The 26,248-nt window shown below is 39.2% G+C and overlaps 1 protein-coding gene across 2 annotated transcripts; it reads left to right on the forward strand.

The window, feature by feature from the left end:
* The first annotated feature begins 5,985 nt into the window (after positions 1–5,985).
* LOC132771119 (lysosomal acid lipase/cholesteryl ester hydrolase-like) lies at positions 5,986–25,878 on the forward strand. Of its 2 annotated transcripts, XM_060768765.2 has the most exons (10): positions 5,986–6,147; positions 6,554–6,680; positions 10,559–10,676; positions 12,326–12,524; positions 15,255–15,364; positions 17,939–18,075; positions 19,015–19,155; positions 22,863–22,934; positions 23,328–23,399; positions 25,393–25,875. In XM_060768765.2, exons 2-10 carry the CDS (start codon positions 6,555–6,557, stop codon positions 25,624–25,626), a joined length of 1,209 nt encoding a protein of 402 aa, XP_060624748.2. In that variant the 5' UTR covers positions 5,986–6,147; position 6,554; the 3' UTR covers positions 25,627–25,875. The 2 variants fall into 2 exon arrangements, with proteins under 2 accessions (XP_060624748.2, XP_067321822.1); XM_067465721.1 differs by lacking the exon at positions 5,986–6,147 and having other exon boundaries at positions 6,595–6,680; positions 10,522–10,676; positions 25,393–25,878.
* Positions 25,879–26,248: the final 370 nt, after the last annotated feature.

Below are 26,248 nucleotides of genomic sequence, written 5' to 3' on the forward strand. Positions count from 1 at the left end.
ATGTAGCCGGGGGGGGGGGGGGGCTTGAGGGGCTTCAGCCCCCCCCCCCCACCCCACCCCAAATTCTCATGGTGGTTCACGAAAAGGCCTTACTGGTGCATTATTTAAACTGTTATGTTTATTCATATCATGATCTGATCACCATACTCAATATATTCCATATGCATGGGGGTATTGGGGTAACGATACAAAAGGTTTGCTAGTGTAGACCCTCTTTAACTCAGACTCACACACCCCCCCCGAAACAAACTCAGCCCCCCCCCCCTGAATCGAAATCCTGGCTATGGGCCTGGGCTATGCAAACCTTGTTCTTTTACTATGACAGCTAGCAGGTACCCCTAGGTATACATTTGATGAAGGTTAAAACTCTGGAATGGTATCTACCACTCCTCAGAGCTGGGGGTGGGGAAGAAGTCTATTTATTTATTTATTTATTTATTTACTTTGCTTATATACCGCTGTATCTCAAGCCCGAAGGCGACTCACGGCGGTCCACAAACAGTAAAAACAGTAGAAACAGCAGTGGTTCCATACAACATATAACAATTGACTTAACACATTATCCATAAATTACCAATAAGCAATTACAATGCAAAATTATTACAAAAAACAACCATACCCAATCTTCTCATCATCCAAGCGTAGTCCAGGTTCGTCGTCCATTGTTCCATTCCTATGTTCCATTACCAAATTGCACTAAATTACTCAAACGCCTGCACAAACATCCAGGTCTTCACCTTTTTGCGGAATACCATTAGAGATGGTGCTAGTCTAATGTCCGTAGGAAGGGCGTTCCACAGCCGAGGAGCCACCACCGAGAAGGCCCTATCTCTCGTCCCCGCCAGCCGAGCTTGAGAAACAGGCGGGATCGAGAGCAGGGTCTCCCCGGAAGATCTCAAACTCCTGGTGGGTTCATAGGCAGAAATGCGGTCAGATAGGTAGCTTGGGCCGGAACCGTTTAGGGCTTTAAAGGCCAACGCCAGCACTTTGAATTCAGCCCGGTAGCAGATCGGTAGCCAGTGGAGTTGGCGCAACAGGGGGGTTGTATGCTCCCTGCGCTCCGCTCCTGTTAAAATCATGGCTGCCGAGCGTTGGACTAGTTGGAGCTAGTCTACCCTTGAGGCAGGAAGTAGTTTGGTCTCACTGATGATTAGGTCCTGGGATTTGGTTGAGAGTACTTTGGATTTTCCTTGCAGTAAGTGAGTGGCCAGAGAATAAACCAGTTATTGAATTATCCTTGAAGCTCAGGGTTTTTGCTCCAGAGTAGACTGAGAAATTAGCCTAGCATAGACATCTGGCTTCTTGACCAGGCCCGTAGCCAGGATTTCGTTTCGGGGGGGGGGTGAATTTTTTTCAGGGGGGGTTTCGGGGGGGTGAGTTTCGGGGAGGGACTGAGTCTGAGTGAAAGAGGGTCTACCCTAGCAAACCTTTTGTATCATTACCCCAATACCCCCATGCATATGGGATATATTGAGTATGGTGATCAGATCATGATATGAATAAACATAACAGTTTAAGTAATGCACCAGTAAGGCCTTTTCGCGAACCACCATGAGAATTTGGGGGGGGGGGGCTGAAGCCCCCCGAGCCCCCCCCCCCCCGACTACATGCCTGTTCTTGACCCTTTCAGATCCAAGTAAGTTAAATAGGATCAAAGGAGCGACTTAAAGTCCTGGGCATGTTTAGCCTGAAGAAGAGAAGTCTGAGAGGAGACAGGATAGCCATGTATAAGGATGTGAGAGGAAGTCATAGGGAGGAGGGAGCAAGCTTGTTTTCTGCTACCCTGGGGACTAGGACATGGAACAATGGCTTCAAACTACAAGAAAGAAAATTTCATCTGAACATTAGGAAGAACTTCCTGACTGTGAGAGCTGTTCAGCAGTGAAACTCTCTGCCTTGCAGTGTGGTGGAGGCTCTTTCTTTGGAGGTTTTTAAACAGAGGCTGGATGGCCATCTGGTGGGGGGTGCTTTGAATGTAATTTTCCTGCTTCATGGCAGGGGTTGGACTGGATGTCCCATGAGGTCTCTTCAAACTCTATGATTCTATATAGGTCAGATAAACTGGTCCTTACCTAACTCAACATTGTATGTCTGGTCTCATTATTCAATGGTTGGTAAAACTGGCCCCCACACATTTGGTACCTAAAATGTTCGTCCTGTTTTTGGGTGCATTTTACCTGCTGCTTCCAAAAATAGCACCAGGTTTTTGAGATATAGAATATATGTCCTCTATCAATCTTCATCTGCTCACCCACAGAAATCATAACCACATTAAAAACTTATAGCTGATGCGTCTATCCAGTGCAATTTTCTGAATCATTGCCTAAATAACTCCAGGAACAGTCCTGAAAAGCAAAACACTAAGGGGAAAATTATTGGGATGTATAATCAACAGTGTATAACTTAAATATTACTATTCCACTGCTACCAAGAAAAATGTTCCTCATTTGATGTGTCCTCCTTGTGAAGCATTTCAATAAAGAAATCCTCTATAGCTTCACTGCTTTGGTCACTTAATTCACTCTGTAATACAAGACTGGCAGAGTCTTTTTCATTGCATTGCCTCTGCTGGCTTTTATTGCAGACTCTTGCAAAATTCCCGCATTTATTATAACATTTCTGTAAGTTGGGCATTTTCACATAGGCAGTAACCTCATTTAGTGCATACTTTAAAAATATTTTTATTACTTTTAAAATTACTTTTACTTCTCTGAAATCATATAGCTTGTTTTATTACCACATTAGGGGCTCTCAAGAATTAAATTACTATGAACACTTCAATTTCTAACCATTTATACCCACTAGATAGAACTTTCAAAATGAAATAATCTTTTGCTTATTGGTAGAAGGTAACAGCAGCTGAAAAGAAAAATTGGTTTGTATTCATCCTATCCACTGATATAGATGTACACCATAACAGTACTGTGAAACCCAGTTCTAACAGCAGTAAAGGCAGCATTTTTCCAAATGAAGCAGAGAGTATTCAGAAACATCCGTAGGGATACCAAGGTGCTTGTTTATAAAGCTATTGTCCTCCCAACCCTGTGAGACATGGGCTATCTATAGACGTCACATGCAACTCCTAGAATGATTCCACCAGTGTTGTCTCTGAAAAATCCTGCAAATCTCTTGGGAAGACAAGCAGATAAATGTCAGCATGCTGGAAGAAGCAAGACCACCAGCACTGAAGCAATTGTCTTCTGCCATCAACTCCGCTGGACCAGCCACGCTGTCCGGATGCCCGACCACCGTCTCCCAAATCAGTTGCTCTACTCCGAACTCAAGAACGGAAACGGAATGCTGGTGTACAGGAAAAAAGATTTAAAGATGGGCTCAAAGCCAACTTTTAAAACTCTGGCATAGACACTGAGAACTGGGAAGCCCTGGCCCTTGAGCGCTCCAGCTGGAGGTCAGCTGTGACCAGGAGTGCTGTAGAAATTGAAGAGACACGCATGGTGGGTGAAAGAGAGAAACATGCCAAGAGGAAGGCACATCAAGCCAACCCCCACTGGGGCCACCTTCCACCTGGAAACCAATGCCCCCACTGCAGGAAAAGATGCAGATCAAGAATAGGGCTCCACAGTCATGTACGGACCCACTGCCAGTACACCGATCTTGGAAGACAATCTTACTCAAACAACGAAGGATCGCCTAAGTAAGTAAGTAAGGTTCATTAATTTAGTGAATGATCCAGTATAACTGAAAACCCAACAGCATGCAACAGTAGAAACAAAAATAATCAGATGAAATGACCCTTCTTTTTGGTAAGGCATTTCTTGGAAAGTGGCAGTACAACAAAGTATGTCTTTTACATTAAGAAAATGTTTTTTATTTTGTCCTATGAGTTATTTTGACTTTTTTTGTCTGCTTGCAGGTTTGGTGTTCGTTTAAAAAAAATGTACACATTTCTTCAAACCACCTCAGTATTATACATAATGCTTGCAAAATGTACAAAAAGCTTCCCCCTCCCATTCTATACCTTAATTGTACATGGAAACACCCACAAGTATTCTGACTTCCTTTTAAACACCTGTAGTTGGATTCCATTCTTCAAAGTAAAGTTCCTTGTAACTGAATTTGTATTACACCACCATTCCCAATTACTCCCTCTTAAACTGAGTAAGGAGGTCACTCATTTTGTACGTTCTCTTCCAATCACTTTCTTGCAGAGAGAAAGGAACATCCCATACTTAGATGCAATTCCTAAATTTCAGAACAACTGTGATAGATACCTAATTTCTCAGATAAGATCTTTTTATTCTGATTTCATCAAATTCTTTGTCAACATCATTGTTTTCTCCTTGCTATTTTTTTTTTTTACCATGACATATTTCCACATTCATTCAAGATAGGGTTCAGACTCACACTTGTGTATAGAGGATCCTCTAAGAAAATCACTAGGCCAACTGCAAAAGATTTCCACTTATAACTTTTCACCTTTTATCCTTACTCCTTTAATATATTCTTCCATTCTTCTGCCATTGTTCAAAACCTCTACCACCAGTAAAAAATAATAATGGGTAGAGAGGACAACCTTATCTAGTTATTTTCTGTAATTTACCAGACTTAGCCAGTTCCCTATTAAGCAGAATTTGGGCGCTTTATTCATTGTAAATATCATCTTTGGAAATTTAGCCCAAACTTCATCTTTTCCCTGATAGCTCACATAAACAACCAATAAACATTGTCAAATGCTTTTTCAGCATCTAAAAATATCAGTGACCTGATATGAGGTAGAGGAAGTCCCCACAACCCATGCCCCATGTCTCAGCTCCCTGAAAAAACCACAAGACTGAACTTTGCCTTTCTCAAGAACTGTTGATGTTCAGCACCACCTGGGGAGTGAGGGTTGGCGAAGGGGTTAGTTGGGATGCAGAGAGGTTGCAATACGCAAAAAGAGAAAGACACAGGAGGGGGGAAAAAGAAATAAAGAATCAAATATAGAGGATAACACAACATAGTGTATGTTTATTATTGTAATAATAATTTTGTTATTTTGTAATAAAAGGGGAATATCGATTGTGTCTAGGTTGCTGGTAGCTGCTGCTGTTCCTCCATAACCTCATTTGCAGAATCGATTCCCATGGGACTCCGGGCTCCTGCTCTCTGCAGCTCTTCCAGCAATGGCTTCAACTATATTTTATTGATAATTTTGACCCGGAGAGGGGGTTGATGCTCAACATCACCCAGTAAGCTATCTTCCATCATCTGAGTATTAGTACTGCTCTTCTATCTAAACCAGGAGTCCTCAAACAGAGGGCCAGGTCATAGTCCCAAAATTGTTGGAGGGCCAGATTATAATTTGAAAAAAACATGAATGAATTCCTATGCACACTGCACATATCTTATTTGTAGTGCAAAAAACACTTTAAAACAATAAAACAATTAAAATGAAGAACAATTTTAACAAATATAAACTTATTAGTATTTTAGTGGGAAGTGTGGGCCTGCTTTTGGCTGATGAGATAAGATTGTTGTTGTGTGCTTTCAAGTAGTTTCAGACTTAGGTTGACCCTGAGCGAGGGCCGGGTAAATTACCTTGGAGGGCCACATCCGCCCCCCGGGCCTTAGTTTGAGGACCCCTGATCTAAACTGCTGTATTTTTCCTTTTAGACTGTGCATCATTCTGGAGGGCAACCTCTATGATGTCATTTCCAGCACAAAATATGGAGTTCAGTCATGAATACAAGTCTACCCTCCAAGCAACCCCTTAGTGTTAAGCTCCATGTTTGATTAGAATAGATATCTTAATTTTAAAAGGAATTTATTCTATGGAAATAGCAGGAGAATATGGCTGATATTCTTGTAAACATGCTACCTGGGCCACAAAGGAGTAGTTATGAAATTATTTGGATACTTGACAAATGACTATGATTGCCCTACTTGCCATTTGAGTAATTAGAATTCCACCTACAACATCTTTACTACTGGCTAGGTTTTTGCAATACTTGACTTGCTTTTATAAATGCTTCTGAGAATTTGCCTTTGTTTCCATTTCTTTCTGGAAAGCCTTGAATACAATCAACTCCAAAACTCCAACTTCTGGAAAATTTGATTTTATTTAAAAACCGAAGCTTCAAATTAACAAAACTGTCTCTTCATTAGCTGTGAGCAAAACAGTTTGAAGGAACAAGAGCCATACTTTAGGTGAGTGCACTCTCTCTTGAGAAATATGTTTTCTCCTTTAGACAGATAAAAACCCTCTTAAGATCCGCACAGGTAGCTCTGGTATAGACTTTCCCAATATGGTACCTCATTCCCATATTTTGGACTGCATCTACCTTCTTCCATAAATATTGTCTGATGGGAACAGTATCTTAAAACATCTGGAGGTTATCATCTGGGGAAACTTTTTTACAACTGGGATTTTCAGCTGCTTCTCCCTCTTCCCTGAATCTTAAAGGGTAGGACATTCATTCCTATAATTCTTTTGGTGTAGTAATGCAATGTAAATGTGAACACTATTTTCAACATAATCATAATTAACCTTTGTTTTTTATCTTTTGTACCTATCTCTGTTTAAATGTCCCATTAACTGCATAATTTCATCTAGGATGAAGGTGTGGATTGTCATAATAGCAGTATGTTTGTGGCAAGGAATTGTCAGTTTAAGAGGACGCTACACTTCTGAAGAACCTGCTGTCAAATATAATGTGAATCCAGAGTGCTTTTTAAATGTTGTAAGTTAAATACAGATTTGACAAGTAACCTTTTGCTAAACGGTATCATAAAGGGCAGAAGTCATTCATACAGTCAGTGTGAGCAGCCTTCCCCTGAGATCTTAGAACTCCAACAGGATCATATAGTCTCTCAAGTAACCTTGACTGAAATGCACATACCAGCCTGCTTTATTCTTTATATCTGGTGCAAAATATGCATTTGATCAGCCAATGACTGAGTACGTTATTATCCCTCACTGGGTTGCTACTGGGTCTTCTAAATTAAGATTGAAATATCAGCCAATTTTTCCATTGTTAGTTGCATTACTTTACTTCTGCACTACATTTGTCCATCTTCCATGCAGAACAAGTATAAGTAGTTCATGATTTCCATATTATCCAAGTAGCAAAATAAGGCACACACACACACACACACACACACACACACATATATATATATATATATATATATATATATTCTTGCCTATTGAAGTGAACACCAAGTAGGCATATGTGATCTATTAAAAATGGCTCAAAAGTACTGAGGAAACTTGGAGTGAAACTTGCAACAATGGTAGAACACATTTACCACTCTTAGCGTGCCAAATTTCAGAATGTTTCACTTATTTATGGATTTTTAGTGAATTTTCAAAGGTTTTTTATAAACAACTTTTTTTTTAAAAAAAAAACTACACGACCTATCTTCTTGAATTTAATTTACAATGCACAAGATAACCAGGGCATCAACTCCCAGATGTTTCAGGAAGATTCACACATTTACAGATTTTTGGTTTTTTTTTAAGTTTAGACAATTTATCCCCCCAAAGTAACAGCAGCAATCTCTTTGAATCTCAGTCTATCTATATGACACATAATTTTAACTTACCACAGACTTATACTATTCCTTACTTAGGTCCTCTGCAGATTCAATAATTTTATTTATTATTATTAGACTGACTGCTGCAGCCTGATGCTGGGCATTGCATTCTGGGAAATGTAGTTTCTCACAGGCATATGGCTCACTGCGTGCACATAATTAAATTACTATAATTGGGGAAACTTCAGGGGCTCCTATACTCCTCATTTTTAAAGCTATTGAGCTATTTACTATTGATAGCCCATGAAATTTCATAACGTCACACTTATCCACAGATTTTTGATAAGTTGTTATAAACATTTTAAAAAAAACTACAAGAGCTGGCTCCTTGAATTTTGTATTCAATGTCACAAGATAGCAGGGGATCATTCCTCCCACTTTCAGAAATACTTATACATCTATTGATTTTAGGGATTTTTTTAAAAAAAGTTTTGATAAAAACTGACTGTTTAGGGAGGGACAAATCTATCTCCCGTCTCCTCATTGGTGCTTTCTGATTCTGATGCATACTGAGAAATGTAATTTAGTCCAGAGCCTGTTGAATACTTTGGCATAGGGCTTTTCTCCTTCCCAAACTACATTTCCCAAGTTCTGGACTGTTGTCACAGTGCCAGGACTCTGCCTTATTCAGATAGAGATGAACCAAATAAATACCCAGTTTGTATCAAGCGGTTTAATTAAAACAGCACTTTCTGGCTGTTTTAATAGTCCAAAATATAAAACCTAAAGATTGCATTCAGCCACAGAATATAAAACAAAAACAGCAAACACTGTTGCAGGTTCAAGATAACTCCGTAGTCAAAAGGTCTAGTCCAGTGGTCAAACACGGAGAGTTCAATAAACAAATCAAGAGTCTATGCCATAGTCTAAAGCCAGGCCAAAGATTCTAGGTTGCAGGTTTCCAAAGGTTCAGGAGACAGGTCAGGATACTGAAAATCCACAAACCTGGGGGAAAACCAGCAGCATCTACTACCAAGATAAGACAAATACTTTTCTCCCAAAGATCAGTCCCAAGGCTAGCTCATTATTTCCAGGAATACCCAGCTGCAATCTATCTGTTGCATGCCTCCACCCTTAATTGCTTTACCCATGAACTCTTACTTACAGATTACTCAACCCTTTAGAACTAAATCTTACATTAACTCTTCCATCACCAACTGCTAGGCCTACCACTACCAACTACCATCAACTGCAGAACATGATACATGACAGCTGTTCCTAAAATGTAATGTGTCCTGTCTTCACACTGAGAAGCCATTAAGTTTTCATGCAGAAAAGCCATTAATTTACAGGGAGAGTAATGGCAAAGGAGGCGGGTAGATTTTTTTTTATGCTTCCTTTCACTAGTTTAACTTGCTTTCTTGCCTTGCACTGAATGAACCTGACTTTGGAAGCCTTCTGAGATTTACAAAACTAAAACTAAAAAGTATGAGTTTCGATTCTTAAGTTTTTGGTGTTGGCCAAAACTCTTCGGAATGGCTTCCAACTTACAAAACTTCCAATTTTCTTACGAATTCTGACTCATTCAATTTTTTTGCACACCTTTACCTAGATGGCACCATTAAAAAGTATGCTTTTTTGGGGGTGGGGGGAGCAGGGCAAGGACTAGACACACCTTGGAATGTATGATATATTTCCTAAGAGGATGACTGTAAAAAAAATTGGGGTGTTAAACTATCACACTGCTGATCCACCAATTGTAAAGAATATTTATACGATCCCAAATGCTGTCAGCCAAATATATAACGCGATATGGGGATTAAAGAAGGAGGGCATCTCTATCAGGCTAAGAGGATCCTCCTTTATTTGGAGATCTCACCGCTGCCTCACCAAAAATGTAAAGCGATCCCACCAGTACGCCACCAAATGTAAAAGATTATTAAATAAATTCAATTAAGTGCTTGGAGGCTGCTGAAACTTTGCCATCAACACACTTATTTTCTGAGTCAAAGTTCTGTAATCACTGCCAACCACCACACTTTAAGGAACATTAAGCTTCTGATTTGGCAAGAGGCTTTAGGCAAGCTGTGCTGTGCTGGATTCTCACTCAGGGCTTTGAACTCTGAGGTAAAATAACACTGAGATTCTTTTTAAATAAACGCTGCCACCATTTCTTACAACTCTGTTGTTCTATACTGCTATGGAACTATTTCACATAGAGGCACTCTAGAGACAGTTGTAGTTTAACAAGGAACAAAGCTGTTTGTTTGTGAGAACTTTGACAAAATAGGCACTTAATCTTAACGGTTGCATAAATGAGTAAAAATGTGTGGTTACTTCAAAGAACAGTTCAAGGCTTAGTTTCAAAACAACTCTCCACTCCCTTACAAGAATCTAGCAGTCTTCCCTCTGTCTAGACTTCTTTAAACTCCAGATAATCCTTTCCTTTGGATCTGTCTATTCTCTAGTAGACTAGCTATTCTCCCTAACAGCTATCTATCTATACTAACTGACCAACTCCTGGCTTCACTAACTCTTCTTCTTCAAAAACTCCTCAAAACCTAACTCTTCAGACACCAGTTCCTGTCTCTTCAATCATCAAAACCTATCTGACTTGTCAGATTTAAAAACACACCTACTTCAAGGCTTTTTTTTTCTCTTCCCTCCAGTTAAGCTCTGTCCACTCTCTCCAAGCCGATTACACAGCTTCCCACATTCCCTCTAGGCTGCTCCTAAGCTCCGCCCACTCTAGGAACTAGGTGCTCTAAGATGGCTACCTCCTTCACCATCTCTTTAAAATGGCTGCTGAACTTCCTGGGCCTACTTCCTGGGCCTACTTACTGGGCTTTCCCTGGCCTAGAAAGGTAGAGAATTCATTACAGTGACCATGTTCTCACTTAAATTCTGCTAAATATTAGTGGCCACTTGCATTGGAATTCTTGTAACTCATCTAACTTGTACCATATGAATAGTGCTATTTTTCTCTGGCTTCTATAAATGCTAGTTCCAATCTTCTCTCAAAATGATTGCTTCCTTTTGGTATAGAAAGGATCCATATAAACAAGCCTACTGTGATTTGCAGACTGAGATTATCCAACTTTACGGATACCCCAGTGAAGAACATCATGTGGAGACAGAAGATGGATATATCCTTACAGTCATCCGAATACCTCATGGAAGACATAATGATACAAACAAAGGTAATGCTATAGAAGCGAAGAAATGCCCAATTCTCCCATACCCAACCATGATTTGCTAGTTTACTATATTGTAATTCATTTCTTAGAACATCTATACATTGTTGACAGTGAATATATGTCACTGATTCTTTGCAAGAAGCCTAGTGAGGAAAAAGACACAAAGATAAGCCCCAGGGAAGATGTGTTAAGGCAGTGGCTCTCAGCCTTTCTAATGCCACAACCCATTAATACAATTTCTCATGTTGTGGTGACCCCCAAATATAAAATTATTTTCATTGCTACCTCATCACTGTAATTTTGTTACTGTTATAAGTTGTTATGTAAATATCTGATATGCAGGATGTATTTTCATTCACTGCACCAAATTTGGCAGAAATACCTGATATGTCCAAATTTGAATATCCGTGGTGTTGGGGGGATTGATTTTGTCATTTGGGAGTTATAGTTGCTGTGATTTATAGTTCACCTACAATCAAAGAGCATTCCAAACTCCAGCAATGATGGAATTGAACCAAACTTGGCATACAGAACTCCCATGACTAACAAAAAATACTGGAAAGGTTTGGTGGGCATTGACCTTGAGTTTTGGAGTTGTAGTTCACATACATCCAGCCTTCTCTGCCAAAGGGGTTCCTAAGTCAATCAGAAATATGAGTTTTTTATGGTCTTTGGCGACCCCTCTGACACACCCTTTCCCGACCCCAGGTTGAGAAAGGCTGTGTTAAGGGTTTTGAATGGGCACAGTAGTGTTAAAGATCCTCTGCTGAACAAGTGACATGCCTATCAAGAATAAAGATATATTGTCAAAGGCTTTCATTGCTGGAATCACTGGGTTGTTGTGCTATATGGTCATGTTCTAGAAGCATTCTCTCTTCTCGACTGAGGCAAAGAAGCCATTAAGTAGTTCTGCCTTTTCCCTAATAAATTTTCAATAAATTGACAATAAATTGACAATCTGCTGATGGCAATCTTTCAGAGAGTCCTGCACTGAGGCAGATCCTCAATGCAATATTTTTGAACATATAACAATTTCACATTTATCTAATTATGTGCATATTATATGTTTATTTAGAATTCTTTCTCATGACATGGTACTTGAGCTGCTTTATAACATAGATAAAAACAAAATATGGCTGAGGAACAAGGAAAATGAACTATTTTAAAAAAATGATTTATTCTGTTAAAGCACCATAAGTTAAAGCTAAATAAAAGCATAACAATGTGAATAAATGTGTGGCATGCATGTTCCAGTTTTAAAATAAAAACCTTCTTCATAGCTAATTGATGACCCAGAGCTTTATTCAATTAAAAGGTCTTTAGCGGATGGCAGAAGAGTAGGAAGACAGCCAAGTTCACATTCAAAGCAAAAACTATCTTGTATTGGAAGTTCAAGAACAAGCTTAGTGTCCTATTTTCAAGATGAGTAGAGGAAATTTGCAAGGCACATTCAAGTAACAGTTCCTGAACATTGTGATTTAGTGTTTAATATGAAGTTTCGTTAGCAAATTTAGAACACATACTTTTAAACATACTAATTTTAGCTAAAGCTTTAGTAATTGAATTGTATCCTGACCACACTGAAAACTGGAGCTCTTGAGTGGGAACATAATAATGCAATTAAAAAATCTCTCTTTTGTTGTTTTTTGTAGGCTCACGGCCAACCGTATATTTGCAACATGCTTTGATTGGAGATGCTTCTCACTGGGTTTCAAATCAACCTCAAAAGAGTTTGGGTTTCATCTTAGCAGATGCTGGCTATGATGTCTGGCTTGGGAACAGCAGAGGCAACACCTATTCTTTAAACCATAAGACCCTGACGACCAAGGAACAAAAGTTCTGGGAATTTAGGTAAGGAAACCCATATTAATATCCACCATCACATTGGTGAAAAGGATTGCTTTATGTGTCTAAGGACCTCATCACATGGACCTTGAGAAGTGTGGCAGGCTGTCTGTCTCGCAAAGGGAATTTTACCTTTTGATCCCCTATTGTCCCATTTCCAGTTTTGTCTTCCCATCACACTCTTTGGTCGCCTCCCCCTCCCCTGTTGTTGTCTACATTCGAACCATCACACGGAGAATCCTTTTCTCTGCCTTCTCCATATTACTTATTTCTTAAATCAGGGAAGACTTCAATATTGAAAGCCAAGATTACTGTATATCTCATCCCAATTTGGGGGAAGGGGAAGCCTGGAAATTTTTAAACACCTTTACTGTTATAGGTCTTTCCCATGCTTTCCTTCCATTATACCAGTGTTATTATAAACCACTTTGCCATGATCTCCTCCTGCTAGGCTATGCTTTCCTTCATTGGACCAATGTAATTTATAAATCACTTTGCCATGATTCCCTCTTACAAGGCTGTGCTTCCTTTCATTAGACCATTGTAATTATAAATCACTTTGCCATGATCCCCTCTTACAAGACTATGCTTCCTTTCATTAGACCAGTGGTTCTCAACCTGTGGGTCCCCAGATGTTTTGGCCTTCAACTCCCAGAAATCCTAACATCTGGTAAACTGGCTGGGATTTCTGGGAATTGTAGGCAAAACACCTGGGGACCCACAGGTTGAGAACCACTGCATTAGACCATTGTAATTATAAAACACTTTGCCATGATCCCCTCCTGCTAGGTTCTGCTTCCATTCATCAGACCAGTGTAATCATAGACCACTTCCCCATGATCCCCTCTTGCAAGGCTGTGGTTCCCTTCATTAGACCAGTGTTATGTTAAAAAGATAGCAAGAATACAATTTCGAGCACTGATTATTATTAAGGAGAAAATGCAGTGAAAGCAAAGTGGTAAGGAACACCCATTCCTCTACATCACTGAAAAGATTCAACACAGATGAATCTGTTAGATCTCATTAAATGTGTTTTTGGCATTAGCAATGATTCTGGCATATACCAGGGGCTCAGAACACGATAGTAAGTACATCATGCTGACATCAGCAGATGCTCCTGAATGACCAGAAATTAGAAGAGTGGTGAAAGCAACAACATGGGCACAATCTATCTCTTTTGCCTGCACTAATGAGTGCAGGGTAAAGGGCATGGCAACAACCTATGTGTATAGTGGACATCTGCATTGGACAGCCCTATTGTTCACACTGGATAGAAGTTGTCAACTTGTTTCAGAAATTTGACCAACCTCTGAACGTTTTGAAACTTGGCAGGCTTAAGGTCATGAAAGTTACTTACAAGTATGCCATGTTTCATTCTCTAACCATACTTGATGTGAGGCTAATAAGATTAATTCACTTTACCTTGTAAATAAGGATCAGAACTTCCAGAACATTGTGGGAACAGCCATGAGCATCTACACAGTGAATGCAGGCTGTTAAGCCCATGTAGATAAGCTCTTGTTCTACATAAGTTTATAGTACAAACTTTGTTCTTTCAGCGAATCTTTATGGATTTCATCATATTGATCCCCCTCCCATTTTGTTCTGTTTTACCAGTAATCACAGACAGCATGGAAGGCATGTGTGGTGCCTTGTGGTGGCCCGTGCACCTTCTCACCTTCCCCCATCACATATGAACTTCAGGGCAAGGTGTGTTGTTGAACTGTCCCTCCCCTATCATACAGGGAAAACTGTGGCAATGTGCATTGTAGCATTGCCGTTTCCCCCAGATGGGGGAAAGGCCGAAAACAGTAAGTAGCTCCATTGGAGCAACCTAAAACTAAATTCACTTTCCCTGTTTGGCGAGGAAGCATCTTGCGACGCTTCCTTGCCCCTTCAGCCATCAATGAGGTAGAACCATGGCCTGTGTCATGTGATGGTGCTTGGCAGGATCCGTGGCCAAAGAGGAGTAAGGGGCCAAAAATCCCTTGTGTGATGAGGTGGTAGGGTGTTACAACATCTTTTTTTGCAAACAAAGACACCATTAACATTTATGTATATAGGCAGTCTCCAAGTTGCAAATATCCAACTTACAAATGACTCCTACTTAAAAATGGGGGTGAGGCAACAAGAAGTGAGAAAAATCTACTTCTCAGAAGGAAAATTCATTCCTGAAAGAGTCGTCATGCAAAAAGGTGTCTCAAATGGATCTTTATCACAAATTGTTGTTTCTACAATAAGCTAAAATTTTCAAATCCAATTTTCACAGGGACCGAAAGTGAGGTGAAATCTTTTGAACAGAGGCACAGACAGCAAAATAAACACTACAGCCAGGCATGTAGCCGGGGGGGTCTGAGAAAAGGCCTTAGTGGTACATTATTTAAACTGTTATGTTTAAACTGTTATGTTCATTCATATCATGATCTGATCACCATGCTCAATATATCTCATATGCATGGGGGTATTGGGGTAACGATACAAAAGGTTTGCTAGGGTAGACCCTCTTTCACTCAGACTCAGCCCCCCCCCCCCCCCCGAATCAAAATCCTGGCTACGGGCCTGATCACAGGGGTGTTACCCTTCCCTATGCACACACACACAGATGGTCTTACACTTTTAAAAGTACTTGTTCCAACTTACAAACAAATTCAACCTAAAAAAACAAACCTATAAAAACCTATTGTGTTCATAATTTGGGGACTGTTTGTACATTCCTATGTGTATTTCTTTATCTAGTTTTCATGAGATGGGATACTATGATATTCCTGCCGTCATCAACTTCATCCTGAAGAAAACTGCCCAAGAACACCTATATTTCGTAGGACATTCTGAAGGCTCAACAGCAGGCATGTTACTGACATTAGTCTTTTTCTGAATATTTAATTGTAACAATTTTTTAAAATTCCTAAAAATCCATAGATGAAGTAATCTATCTGAAATTCTGCTGGACTGATGCCCTGTTTATTTTGTCTCATTGTGCAAAATTCAAGGGGATGCCTCTTGAAGTTTTTATAATTTGTAAATATTTTTCCTAAAAACCAGTGAATGACCAAAATGTTCTGAAACTTGGCAGGTTTAAGGTCATGAAAGTTACCTACAAGAATGCCACGTTTCATTCTGATAGCTATAAAACTGACAGAGAAACAAGCCTCGAAATTTTCCCCATTACCACTAATGAAATAAATCTTACCAAAGCAATTACATGCGGATAACGCATCGGAATGGGACCCCTCCGAATCTTTACAAATTGAAGCAATGGCCATCCGAATCTCTGAAATGACTTAATATTTGGATTTTAGTCATTTCACAAACCTCTGATGACTATTCTTTGTGTGATGCTCATTAAGCACTTTTTGTATGATTGTATGCACAAATTATTGGGAATAGTCAGGTGACACTTTTCAAAACTTGGTTTTGTACAACCTTATAAAACATTTTCATGCATGCTTATTGATGGTCCATTCAAACCAAATGTGGGTTAGATGGTGCATTGTACTTTGTCTCACTGAACTCTACAGAAGTCTTCTTGTTACTGGTACAGCATTTATGGGGAATAAACCTTATTTATCTTGTACCAAAAGCAATGGTCTGCTGCATATCATGATGCTCGCCTCAAATAACTTTTGCTTGCTGATCACCTAATTGTGTGATTCACAGAGACCATGAAGAGGAAGGACAAGTTGCTTACCTGGAACTGTAATTCTTCAAGTGGCCATTTGTGAATTCGCACAATCCTGCCCATCCTCCCTAAACTGGGGCCATGTCACATCAGGGGTCATGCAGCTGTGGACTAGGAACTGAAGGATTTTGGCAGCAACCAGGCCTTATATAGTCTCAGGATGTTGGGTTATTGCCAAAACGTTTCTACCTAGTAATTTAAGACAGTTCTGAACAGTCCTCTGTGCAGGTACAGATTACCCAATTTACCCAATTCTGTGAATTCACAGATGACCACTTGAAGAAATACAGTTACAGGTAAGCAACCTGTCTTTATCCTTTCAGCTGCTTTTAAATTCTATTTTTACTCATATTTTTGTATGATTTTTTTGCCATCTCTGTATTAGCTTTTGCTTGAGTCCCAGACTGGGAAAAGGTTGAGGTGTATATTAGGCCTGTGCGGTTTCGTTCGTTAATTTCGTAATTCGTAAAACATTCGTTAATTTTTGCATTTACGGTACGATAACAAAACATATTTTCAAACCCGGAAGGGTTTTTAAATATCAAAACGGCAACTCCCACAGTATTTACGAGCTTTCGCCCGTTTTGTAAATGGGGCGGGCGGGGCGAAGGGGCGGCGCGAGCGCACACCCAGTGAGCCAAGCACCGCCCCTGCCTATTGGGCGCCCGGCCCGCGCGCGCTCACCCTTACAATCGGCCTCCGCGCGCCATCCAATCGGCTCCGGCTCCTGCGCCCTCCTCCTCCTCCTCCTCCTCCTGGCACTTCCTGCAACACAGCTGGGAGGAGGAGGAGGAGGAGGGCGCAGGAGCCGGAGCCGATTGGATGGCGCGCGCGCGCGCTCACCCTTACAACCGGCCTCCGCGCGCCATCCAATCGGCTCCGGCTCCTGCGCCCTCCTCCTCCTCCTCCTCCTCCTGGCACTTCCTGAAACACAGCTGGGAGGAGGAGGAGGAGGAGGAGGGCGCAGGAGCCGGAGCCGGAGCGCAGGAGCCGGGGAGGGGATTCCTGCGGCGCCGGCTCTGCCTCCGTGGCCCGCCTGAGATGAGACCAATACCATCTGATTGCCACAAATTGAAGGCTGCATCCATCCAGGCTCTTTTGCTGTGAGTTTTCAGGGCTGTATGAGTGTATGACCATGTTCCAGAAGCATTCTCTCCTGACATTTTGCCCACATCTATGGCAGGCATCCTCAGAGGTCTGTTGGAAACTAGGCAAATGGAGTTTATCTATGAAATGTCCAGGGTGGGAGAAATGAAAGCCATTCAATGCTAATCAAGGTGACCATTACTGCAACATTCACACTTACAAAATGTTTTGTAAATATTTACGAAATTTCGTAAATAACAAAACATTTTTTTGGAAAGTTTTGTAAATATTTTAAATATCGAAACAAAAAAAACACCCCAATTACAAATCGATTTTAGAAACAATTTTTTTCTTGATCAAACAGGCCTAGTGTATATGCAACATGTTTATTTTTAAAGTAATATTTTTGCTCAGAAATCCCTCCATACTGGTTGCAATCACTCCCAAGCATGGCCATTTATTTCATTTAGATATCCCAAAAGGGAAGACTACCGAAAATAGGACCAAGAGGTAATACAGTATCACCTCGTGTTCTCTATTACTGTGATCCCAACTGTTCTCAGTTTGTTTTTTATGCTAACCAGTGGGAGAATTTCAATATAATATTTGAGAAAACTGTTCATTTCTTTCCTTAGTGTGTCTTTGATTTTCTCAGGATTCATCGCATTCTCTACTTGGCCAAAATTGGCTGAAAAGGTCAAAGTTTTTTTTGCCTTGGCACCTCCAACCGCAATCCCATTTGCTACAACCCCCCTCACAATATTCGCATGGCTTTCTGAAACAACATTACGCGTAAGTCTTTCTGGGGCCTTCCTTCTATAACCATTGAATGCTACATTCAAAAGCCATAGTGCTAAGTTAAACATTGCTCCCAATTTTTTCTTGCAGCAAACTCAAAACAGCTTATAACACATAATTTTAAATATATGAAAATAAGCTTATATGGAATTATATGGAAGCCAGCTCAGAACTCTATGTGTTCATGTTGTTGCCTAAGTCTGTAATAATACACAAACTTGCTAGCCAATTGCTTTTCATCAACACAATATTGTTTCCAGATAGTCATGTTCTGGTGCTAAAGATCTGAGCGTTTTTTCACAAGAAAATATCTGTACGCACAATCCTGCCCATCGTATACCTTGCATTTTAAGAAATCTAGTTGTTATCTGGAAAGAGTGAGGACTTTCCTTTTTTTGCATGAAAAATGTATTTTTCATGCAAAAAAGAGATATTTCACAAGATATTTTCTTGTGAAAAGTAAAATTTGACAAAATGTTTACTTGAGAAAAATGCATACAAAATGTATACACTTAGAAAAAATCAATTAGAAAAAATCATGAATATACAGCTGTATATTCTAATGCTCATAATCTAATGTTCATAACTTTTATTGTTAATTTTGTTACTTGTTAGTAGACGTATTTTGTGTTTTATATCAATTGGATGTGTTATGAATTGTTTATTCCATTTTATGTATTTTACTGTATTGCACTTTATTGTATTATTTATGTTGTAAGCCACCCTGCATATCATAGGGAGTGGGGCAGAATATTAAAAAACTTTTGTTGTTGTTGTTGTTGTTGTTGTTGTTGTTGTTATTATTAGCTAGAATATTCCTCACAACCAGGTTCAGAAATGAAATGGAGTACACATGATGGTTGGAAATTCTGAAATTTGGTGAAAACCACACTTACAAGCATCCACATTCTTTTTCTTTGCTATGTATTTCAGATTATATTCGGGAACAAAGGAGCATTTCAGTACCCTACATATTTAAGAAAGCTATTTACAAAAATCTGTGTTTATTCCCCTCGATTATCTTCCAACATAATGTTTTTTCTGGCAGGATATAACGCTCCAAATTTAAACATGGTAAGTGAGAATCTTCTTTATCTGACATTTAAAAGAAAATTGAGCAAGGCTTGTGATTAGGTTTAATAGGTTTAAAATGAAGCCAGAAGACAAGGGATATTTTCTCTGCAGTTGGGGACCTTGGTAAAGTTTAAGACAGAAAACATTGAGCTCTAACAGACATTTCTGCATTTAGAGATATCATTTTTTAAATCCCCACTAAAACTTGATTCTTTTTTTAAAAAATTATTAAGTGAATTAATGGCATACAGAATGTAAGAAAGAAGACCTGGTGGTTTCAACAAGTCTTTGAAAATGACCATTTCTAACTCAGTCTTACACATTGTCGAATACGGCCTTATTCTTCCTACCAATTACCCAGATCACTTCTTCTAATCGGCTCCGGAATGAACAGCCACAGACCTGTACCTAATATTATCGTTGCTTGCCATAGCATTGCACTTAATTTTTGGGCTTGCACAAATCTTGGCCCGGCCTTTTTAAAAAATATCATATAATTGGTTGTAGCGAAATCAGTCATATCTCTAACTCTTCTCTTCCTTTTAGTATCCAAGGCTATTTTTCTTTAATTAAGTACTTCCTATAGGTTCTCATTTCCTTGTTAAAAATTGGATGCAATGTTGTAATGTTGTCTCTATCTGAGTGTTTTTATATAAAGTCCTATAACAATCTTCAAATATTTTATTAATGAGTTGCATGTTGTTGTTGTTCATTCGTTCAGTCGTCTCTGACTCTTCGTGACCTCATTGACCGGCCCACGCCAGAGCTCCCTGTTGGCCGTCACCACCCCCAGCTCCTTCAAGGTCAGTCCAGTCACTTCGAGGATGCCATCCATCCAGCTTGCCCTTGGTTGGCCCCTCTTCCTTTTACCTTCCACTTTCCCCAGCAATAATTGTCTTCTCTAGGCTTTGCTGTCTCCTCATGATGTGGCCAAAGTACTTCAACTTTGTCTCTAGTATCCTTCCCTCCAATGAGCAGTCAGGCTTTATTTCCTGGAGGATGGACTGGTTGGATCTTCTCGCAGTCCAAGGCACTCTCAGAACTTTCCTCCAACACCAGAGTTCAAAAGCATCCATCTTCCTTCGCTCAGCCTTCCCTAAGGTCCAGCTCTCACATCCGTAGGTTACTACAGGGAATACCATGGCTTTGACTATGTGGATCTTTGTTGCAGGTCTGATGTCTCTACTCTTTACTATTTTATCGAGATTGGACATTGCTCTCCTCCCAAGAAGTAAGCGTCTTCTGATTTCCTGGTCACAGTCTGCATCTGCAGTAATCTTTGCACTTAGAAATACAAAGTCTGTCACGGCCTCCACATTTTCTCCCTCTATTTTCCAGTTGTCAATCATTCTTGTTGCTATGATCTTGGTTTTTTTTATGTTTAGCTGCAACCCAGCTTTTGCGCTTTCATCTTTCACCTTGATTAGAAGGCTCCTCAGCTCCTCCTCACTATTGGCCATCAGAGTAGTGTCATCTGTATATCTGAGGTTGTTAATGTTTCTTCCAGCAATGAGTTGCATATCAGTAACCATTTCCCCTTTATTCTTTATTTTAATAATTAATTGCTGTTTCTTGTGATTCTTCAGTTGCCATGCTAACGATTTCTCTGGTTTATTTGCATTTTCAAAGAAATTGTGTCTTTTATACATTATTTTCCTTCCCACTTCATTTGTAATTAGCAATTCATATTACCGTTTTAAATTAATCAGATCTTGTTATGTTTTACGTTTGTCTGATTTATACTCTAATACTTTTTTATCTCTAATCTTGATTAGAATCTCTAGTTGTATTTTTCCCTTTAAACCAGATAGTGTTTTGTTGACTTAGTTGACCTCTTATTACTGCTTTCCCTGCAACCCTAACCTTCCTTTCATCCATATCATCCTTTAAGTTCTCTTTTAAATAATTTCATATTCCCAATCTATTTTTTCTTTAATTTTGGGGTCCTTCAAAATATAATCATTTATTCTCCACTGATTCCGCTCCCTGTACCCCCTCTTTATTTTTTAGCAAAAACTAGTTATGGACAGAGAGGGGTCTCAATAGTATCAATAATAACTGTTTATCAAGCCTTGCAAATGTCTATTTGTTATCAATTTTTTTATTTATATATTTATTTAAATACCTGTATACCTGGGCCAAAAGGAGTTGTTAGTAGAAAAGTTTAAGAAGCGTTGGCTTACATCATAGATGGAGAGATAGATAGATAGAATTATATTAGGTAAAACGCCATCTGCTGGTACTGCTGTTACTTGCTTTCAATGCAGGTATATAGAATGCTATTTTCAGTTTAAAAAACAACAGGCATGTGTCCTTTTTTTTCAAAATGCAGAGTTTCTAATTCTAATCAGGAAGGATTGAGCAACTAGTGACTATGGATGCACCAATGCAGTAGAATTAATGTAGCTGGACATCACTTTAACTATCATGACCAATGCTTTGGATTCATATGATTTGTAGTTTCCTATAAATAAAGTTTTAATATATTATTTATTATAGTTTTAAAAGGTCTTTAGCACTTTCTAAACCATTATGCAGATGTTCCACCAAACTATAACTCCCTTGATTGCATAGCAATAAACCATTGTAATAAAAATAATGTGGAACTGCAATAGTTATACACTGTAGATTCACTCTATAATACTTTAACTTGGAACATCGTAACTCCTCTGATTTGTTTGCGATTTAATATTAAGATTCCATTTATTTCAGACACTGTGACTGTAACAGATCTAAGGATTTAGATTTCTGGAGTCACAGGCTAAAGATCTTAACATCTCATAGTTTCAGCCTAGAAGATAATACACAAGACCACCATTTACTTAAGAATATCAGCAGTAGAGTGTTGTACACTGTAACCCTGAATGTACCTCACTTTTATTTTGACTAATCAAAGGAAGTAGAAGCCTAGTTTTCACTACAGTGCCTCCTTCTAGAGACTCACTTATTCAATTTACTTACAATGCCAATTCCACAAAGTAAACTGGGTTTGCTAGTTATCTATATAAATAAACGTGTAATGTTCATTTGTGGTATTAACAGAACTCAAAAACCACTGGACGAATTGACACCAAATTTGGACACAAGACACCTAACAACCCATTGTATGTCCTTCACTAAAAAAAATTATCTTGTCATTTGGGAGTTGTAGTTTCTGGGATGTATAGTTCACCTACAATCAAAGAACATTCCGAACCACACCAATGATGGATTTGAACCAAGCTTGGCACACAGTTCTCCCATGACCAACGGAAAATACTGGAAGGGTTTGGTGGGCAGTGTCCTTTGGTTTTGGAGTTGTAGTTCACCTAGATCCAGAGATCACTGTGGACTCAAACAATGATGGATCTGAACCAAACTCTACACGAATACTCAATATGCCCAAATGTGAACACTGGTGGAGTCTGGGGAAAATAGAATCTTGACATTTGGGAGTTGTAGTTGCTGAGATTTGTAGTTCACCTACAATCACAGAGCATTCTGAACCCCACCAATGATAGAATTGGGCTAAACCTCCCACACAGAACCCCTATGACCACCAGAGTGGGCCACAGCAACGCATGGCAGGGGATGGCTAGTTAATTACTAAAAGAACACCAGCCTCCACATTAGGGCCTAATCCCTAGTCTTCCATGTTGTGGTAATATATTTATTAACCATATAAGCTATTCCTTAAGACATTATGATTACTTAATGCTTTATTTCAGAGCCGGCTTGATATATATGCAGCACACAGTCCCGCTGGAACCTCTGTACAAAATGGTCTTCATTGGTGTCAGGTATACTGAGTTTTCGAAAAATTAGTATTTTTAATTCCATGCAATTGTGATATTAAAAAGATAGAGAAGAAAAAATAAACCATGTCTAATGTAGTTAAATATGTTCAGCTTTCTGTAAATCCTGGGGTTGTAATTATTCATTAATATCATTTTCAAAGCAAGGAATGAAAAATCTATTTCAAAATGAAGTATTATCTGCACAGGAAACCGAATTTCTGCACAGAAAATACTAGAAACTCCAGAAGGTCTTGTTAATCCAGGATTGTCCTCATAAGAATTTCCTGATGTCTGAAAGAAATATTTCTAAACATTTAAAATACATCCAAACATTGCTTCAGTTACTTGGAAATTCTAATTATTATCCAACTCTAACCACAGTTCTATACCTTCTAGAACCATCGGTCAAAGTCATTTCGAGCATATGACTATGGATGTGCAGAGAAGAATATGGAAAAGTATAACCAGGTAGGATTGTAAAATAGGTTATTTGTCAAATAATCGATAGGCGCACTGCATTTGTGGATGTGCACAAATACATAAGTTTAATGGAGATTCTGACTGGTAGAAAACAGCCTTGTCCCCATGGTGCATTTCAGAGGCAGTCTGCTTAAACTCAGATCAGCCATTGATCCACAGGATTCATGCTCAAGATTGTACTTTCTCATGCAACAAGCCAATAATAAAACATCACATCCATCCTGGATTTTTTTTTCCTGAGGACTACATTCAGTGTCCTGGGATTGCATACTGGGTGACATGTTTCATGAATGACCACACAGACAGAGCCTACATGCCACTATGGAGAATGAGATGGTTTGTTTCTGCCTGCTTTGCCAAGGGATGGATGGGACTGGGTAAAATACCTCGTGGCTATTAACAGTAAATCTTTCTCAGGATCACTTTGGTGGGGATGAAGTCCTTCAGCATCTTCTTTTTCCAAATTACTGTTTTCATGCTATGAATGATGGGAAAATCCAAATCAAAGAATTGAAAGTGCTGGAAGAAGACATAGGCTTGGACTTCACCCTTCTCCCAGAGATCTTGATGAAGATTGCAACTATTTATTTGGGTTGTTGTAGGTTTTTTCGGGCTATATGGCCATGTGCTAGAGGCATTCTCTCCTGACGTCTCACCTGCATCTATGGCAAGCATCCTCAGAGGTAGAGAGGTCTGTTGTAACTAGGAAAAGGGGTTTATATATCTGTTTGACCAGGGTGGGACAAAGAACTCTTGTCTAATGGAGCTAGGTGTCAATGTTTCAACTGACCACCTTGATTAGCAGGAGTCTACCGTATACCATGCAGCTGTGGACAAGTCTACATAGGGACCACCAAACACAGTGCCAAAACACGAATCAAGGAACATGAAAGGAACTGCAGACTACTTCAGCCAGAGAAGTCAGCCATAGCAGAGCACCTGATGAACCAACCTGGACACAACATAATATTTGAGAACACAGAAATGCTGGACCACTCTAACAATCACCATGTCAGACTACACAGAGAAGCCATTGAAATCCACAAGCATGTGGACAATTTCAACTGAAAGGAGCACATCATGAAAATGAACAAAATCTGACTACCAGTATTAAAAAAACTCAAAAATCACAACAGCAAAACAACAGAGAGGAAACAATCAGGGACATCTAATCACCTCTCAACAAAAGATTGTCCCAGACACCAACAAGCCACACCAAACAACTGCCAGGCCATCAAATGCTAATCAAGATGGTCAGTTGAAACATTCACACCTGGCTCCAACAGACAAGAGTTCTTTGTCCCATCCTGGTCATTCCACAGATATATAAACACTTTTTCCTAGTTCCAGCAGACCTCACTACCTCTAAGGATGCTTGCCATAGGCGCAGGCGAAACATCAGGAGAGAATGCCTCTAGAACATGGCCATATAGCCCAAAAAAACCTACAAAAACCAAGTGATTCTGACCATGAAAGCCTTTGACAACTATTTATTTATTTATTTACTATATTTGTATACCGCCCTTCTCAGCCTGCAGGCAAGTACTAACAGTAGACAAATGTCAATCTTTATGAATAAAACTGAAAAAGTAGAGAGTCGTAAACCCAATAAGCCATTGATCCTGATACAGATAAATTGTGCTATTTTTCTCCACTCTCCAGCTAATTATTAATTAGAAGTCAAATTGCTCAAAGATATCCTGTGTTATTAGTTCATACAGCCCCTTGTTTTTCTAGTTTTGCATGAAGCTATTCAAATGACCATTGCATGCAGAGTAAACAAATACCGCAGGCCCTTATTCTTTCTAGGTACCAGAGAATAAGAAGTACAAACAAAAAGGAAAGTTTGTTATATTCCCTTTCCCCAATTTGTCAGCTGCAAAGATTTCCAGGAGAAAATTTAAATCATGCAAAAATGGCTATGTTGTTATATGTTTGAAAATCTAGAATGATCTAATCCTTTATTGTTGTTTCTCCCCAGACAGCACCTCCTATCTACAAAATAGAAAATATAAAAATACCAATTGCCATTTGGACAGGCGGGCAAGACTTGTTTGTAGTTCCAAAAGATGCAGCAATGTTGTCTTCTCAGATTAGTAATCTCATTTATGAAAAACATATTCCTGAATGGCAACATTTAGACTTTATTTGGGGGATGGATGCACCTGAGCGCTTATACATGGATATCATTAAAATTGCAAAGAAGTTTCCATAATTCTCATATAAGAAAAGCTGACATCTTCAACATTGAATGCAAGTACACTTGGGCGGGGGGAGTCCTCAATACTACACAATACTGCCATAAAACCATATTCCAATAGAGCAAATAAACTGAATACATAAATATCCAGAATCTATGTCCATCTTGTTTTTTTAAAGTTTATAGCAGTGAACCATTAGTTACAGTGTAAAGATTACTGGGAATATGAATTCACTAAAAGCTGAATGAAGGAAGTGTGTTAATTCCTTTCTTGTTACTTCACTACTCTGTTCTCAAATTATTGTAAACTAGCTGTCCCCTGCCATTCATTGCTGTACCACAGTCTGTGTATATGTGTTTTGTGTATATATATGTGTGTGTGTATATATTTGTGTTTATTTATTTATTTATTTATTTATTTAGAACTTTTATATACCGGTCTTCTCGACCTCTAGAGAGGGACTCAGGCCGGTTTACAACATGATTCAAAAACAGTAGTTTAAAACATCACACCATAAAACACATTAATACATAAAATACATTAAAAGCAATCATATAATTACATAAAGCCGAGTCGTCCAAAAGATATCACAATTCATTACCATTATGTGTGTTTGCGTATATATGTGTGGTTTTG

This window comes from Anolis sagrei, chromosome 3, assembly GCF_037176765.1.
Source record: "Anolis sagrei isolate rAnoSag1 chromosome 3, rAnoSag1.mat, whole genome shotgun sequence".
Classification (NCBI taxonomy): Eukaryota; Metazoa; Chordata; class Lepidosauria; order Squamata; family Dactyloidae; genus Anolis; species Anolis sagrei.